At 51.2% G+C, this 3,487-nt stretch overlaps 1 protein-coding gene across 1 annotated transcript in view; it reads right to left on the reverse strand.

Moving 5' to 3' along the window:
• Positions 1-262: 262 nt before the first annotated feature.
• Positions 263-3,487, reverse strand: part of Prkag1 (protein kinase AMP-activated non-catalytic subunit gamma 1) — a 19,669-nt gene continuing 16,444 nt past the window's right edge. Inside the window, exons 3-12 of the mRNA XM_021216532.1 lie at positions 3,101-3,210; positions 2,873-2,954; positions 2,710-2,768; positions 2,554-2,599; positions 2,408-2,462; positions 1,942-2,068; positions 1,623-1,788; positions 1,442-1,479; positions 1,053-1,199; positions 263-942 (exon numbers count right to left, since the gene is read on the reverse strand). Coding sequence (XP_021072191.1) covers positions 835-942; positions 1,053-1,199; positions 1,442-1,479; positions 1,623-1,788; positions 1,942-2,068; positions 2,408-2,462; positions 2,554-2,599; positions 2,710-2,768; positions 2,873-2,954; positions 3,101-3,210 — 938 coding nt within the window. The 3' untranslated portion in view covers positions 263-834. The remainder of the gene's footprint in view (positions 943-1,052; positions 1,200-1,441; positions 1,480-1,622; positions 1,789-1,941; positions 2,069-2,407; positions 2,463-2,553; positions 2,600-2,709; positions 2,769-2,872; positions 2,955-3,100; positions 3,211-3,487) is intronic.

Here is a 3,487-nt window from a genome sequence, read left to right on the forward strand (position 1 = left end):
AAATCTGAGGCCAGCCTGATCTATACATGGTACAAAGTCTTGTTTCAAAAAAAAAAAATCATAAATTCTCCCCAAACTATAACACTTAGAACCCCATACGTCTTGGTTGAAGGATGCACGGCCTGTGTAGGTAAAGCGGTGAGAACACCTGGTGCTTCTCTGTGTGTGTTATTACTGCTATTATTAATGAGTTGAAGCGGCTTTATGAGGTAGGGAGGTTGGCGAAATAGTGTCTATCAAATGCAGAAATCAAACACTGCAGTACCATGATGAAACCTTGTCATTTAATTAGATTTGCCACAAAAAGCATTAATCTTGGCTACCTACCCACCGCCCTCCTCCACACAGCCATCTGCCTTTGTCTGCACAGCACAGAACCCGGACGAGCCTCCCCACTCATGGGAAGGACTGACAGCCAGCGGGCCCAGCCTCCTCCACACAGTGAAACAGATGAATAAAAATATTTTACCGAGACTTGTGCAGAGCTATTATCTAGGTGGAGTAAGGGCAGGGACAGAGTAGGGCATGGTGAGGTCTAGGGATCTCTTAGAGATCAGAGTCTACCCAAGGAGGAGCACAAAGCCATGGCTCACCCAGAAGGGAGCTGCGTCGATGGACTGGGACTGGCTAGGCTGACATTCTCTCCAGTGCAGCCTGATGGTAAGGGAGGCCAAGAGCCCTTCTCCTCCTTCCCCTTCTCTAGTTCTAGACAGTGGGTGTGGAGCTCCTGAGAGAAGACTCAGTTCTCCCAGGATTCTATCTGATTCCCAGGACTTCCAGCAGGCAGGCAGTGAGGGGGCCATCTCCCCTGGCACTGCCTGTTCCTCCCCATGCTCAGGGCTTCTTCTCTCCACCCGTGAGCACCAGAGCCTGTAAGATGTCAGACAGCGAAACGATGCCCTTGACCACGTCATGCTCATCCACCACCACCAGACGGTGAACCTGGCACAGAGGAGCAGTAAGTGACGTGAGTTTTCAGTTCGGGTACCTGCCCGGTCCCTACCCTCTCAGGGCCACTCCCCTCTGGTTGCTTGAGGGTGCCAGCATCCTACCTCTGCCTCCACCAGCCTATTGATGATGGTTTCCAGAGTCTCATGCAGGTAGCATTTGAGAACACCCTCAAAGTAGTGTGACCGATGCTGTAGGGCTTTCGTCACAGACACATCTAGGTTGTTGTAGGTCTTTTCCGCTGCCAAATTCTGGAAGGGGGAGAGATGGGACTTGAAAGGGAGTCAGTTCCCAAACCTTGGACCAACCCAACCTCACTAGAGGGATTGAGGGCACTCCTTAGCTCTGCTCACAAGCCATCAGTTCTGTCCGCTTGTTCAGGTAAGATTCAACGCCAAGAAGCACCCAAGGTAGAGGAGACCCCCTTCTGCTCCCTCTCCACATCCAACACCCCTCTCCTTCCCTACCTCCCAGCCCCTCCACAGCCACTCACGATCACATCAAACTTGGAGTAGATGTCCACCACACGCCCTAGGGAGACAGAGGCAGCGCAGTAAAATAAAACAGAATGTGGTAGTCAAAGCTCTCAGTCCCCATGGGATTCCCTTCCAGGTTGGGCTGCGGGGACAGCGACCTGACCCAAGCAGCCTCCCTCTTCTTGCCCAGTCACTCACCTTTCTCATCCACCACAGGCAAGGCGGAGACTCGGTGCTGTACAAAGATGCCCAGAGCCACGTAGACAGGCGTGGTCGTACGGACCATGGCAATGTTGGCATAGGTGCCAATTTGCAGCTCTCGCAGAGATTTGGACATGAATTCCGGCTTGGGGAACTCTGTGATCTGAGGAAGGGGATTTGGTATAGCATGAGGTGCTACGTTCAATCGTCAGCATCAACACCACTCATCTGCCAGCTCTACTTTTACGACCCCCAAACCGCTCTATGTGTGTCTGCAGTTCAGCATGTAATTGGGTAATGGGCGGAGGTTACTTACAAACAACTTGAGAAACTTGAGGATCCGCTTGTGAGTAAGGATGTACAAGGTGTTGCCGGACTCTGGGTCGATAACTGGAAGCCTGTGAATCTTATTTCGGATTAATGAAGAGACAGCATCAAACAAGCTGCAAAAAGGTAGATCATAGTTAGGTTCCACGGGGCTAAAGCCAGGCTGCACAACCCCTTGGAGTGTGTTTACAGACAGAAAAACCTCACGGTCAGTGCTGTGTGTGGCTGGGCGTGAACTGGTAATGCCTGCACTGGGGCAAACAGAAGAGTCTAAGTTCACGACAGCCTCAACTCTACAATAAGAGCAAGGCTATGTGTGAGACTTTTTGTTTTTCCTCAAACAAACAAACACAGCATGGCAGTGTGCACCAGGAGGGGTCTTTCTTCTCTCTTCTCTCATGCCCCTTCCCCTAGGTCTTCAGGTGTTTAGGGATAAACACAAAACCAGAACTCACCTGGCATTTGGAGAAATGCAGACAAGTGGCTTAAAGGAGTCCTGCAGGTACACCTCTGAAGAGAACAGGGGTTATTCACCAAACACTGCCCCGTGCATGTCTCCCAGGACACCCTCCATCCCTCATCTGCCACCACCCGTCCATACCTCTCCAGGTCTCTATCTTGTGCTCCTCCAGTTCATAGATCTGCACCTAGAAGCAGAAGCGGCAGACCTGAGACTCACGCTCCCCTTGCAGGGGAAAACGAGGCAAAAAAAACCAGGCAGGGCTGTGGTTTTGGATGGAAGACTCAGGCTCCTTACCAGGGCTGACTTATAGTATCGGTGCAGAATGTTGATGAAGTCGGTGATGGTCAGCATGCCTAGACAAGAGCCAAGACAAGGGCCCTCAGCTCAGCCCACCCGAGGCTTTTCCCCTCTGCTGGCAACACATGCCAGTAACCGTATTCCAGAAACTTCTGCTTACCCACAAAACTCTGCTTCTTACTGTCCCACAAAGGGGCAGCTCGAACACCGTTGGTCACCAGGGCAAAAAAGGCTTTCTTTACCTATGGCAAGAGAGTAGAGTAATCCCCTAAGGAAATCCACAGAGGGCACAGCTTCGACAGCTTGGAGGAAGCGCAGGGTTGCTGTGGGGAAGCATGACAAATGCTGATAGGCCTTGGACCAGCGCCAGAGGAAGGGCTCTACCCACCTGCAGCGAAGTGTCGAACACCACCAACTTGGAGCTTGTGGGAATCAGGTCATAGCAGCGATGAGACTTCATGAAGGAGGTGTACACACTATTGTTTGATTCCGGGGTCTCTGTACAGAGTGGAAAAGTTGGTGTGTTTTTTATGTAAGAAGTCACAATCAGAAGAGACAGAAACCAAAAATGGCTTTTGTTTTGTTCTTACTGCCTCTTGTCTTTTTTTTTATCTCTCTCTCCCTCCTTTCCTCCCTCCCTCCCTTTCTTTCCTTCCTTCCTAAGAATTACTTAGCGGGGCAGTGGTGGCGCATGCCTTTAATCCCAGCACTTGGGAGGCAGAGGCAGGCAGATTTCTGAGTTCGAGGCCAGCCTGGTCTACAGAGTGAGTTCCAG

The sequence above is a fragment of the Mus pahari genome, chromosome 17 (assembly GCF_900095145.1).
Source record: "Mus pahari chromosome 17, PAHARI_EIJ_v1.1, whole genome shotgun sequence".
Taxonomy (NCBI): domain Eukaryota; kingdom Metazoa; phylum Chordata; class Mammalia; order Rodentia; family Muridae; genus Mus; species Mus pahari.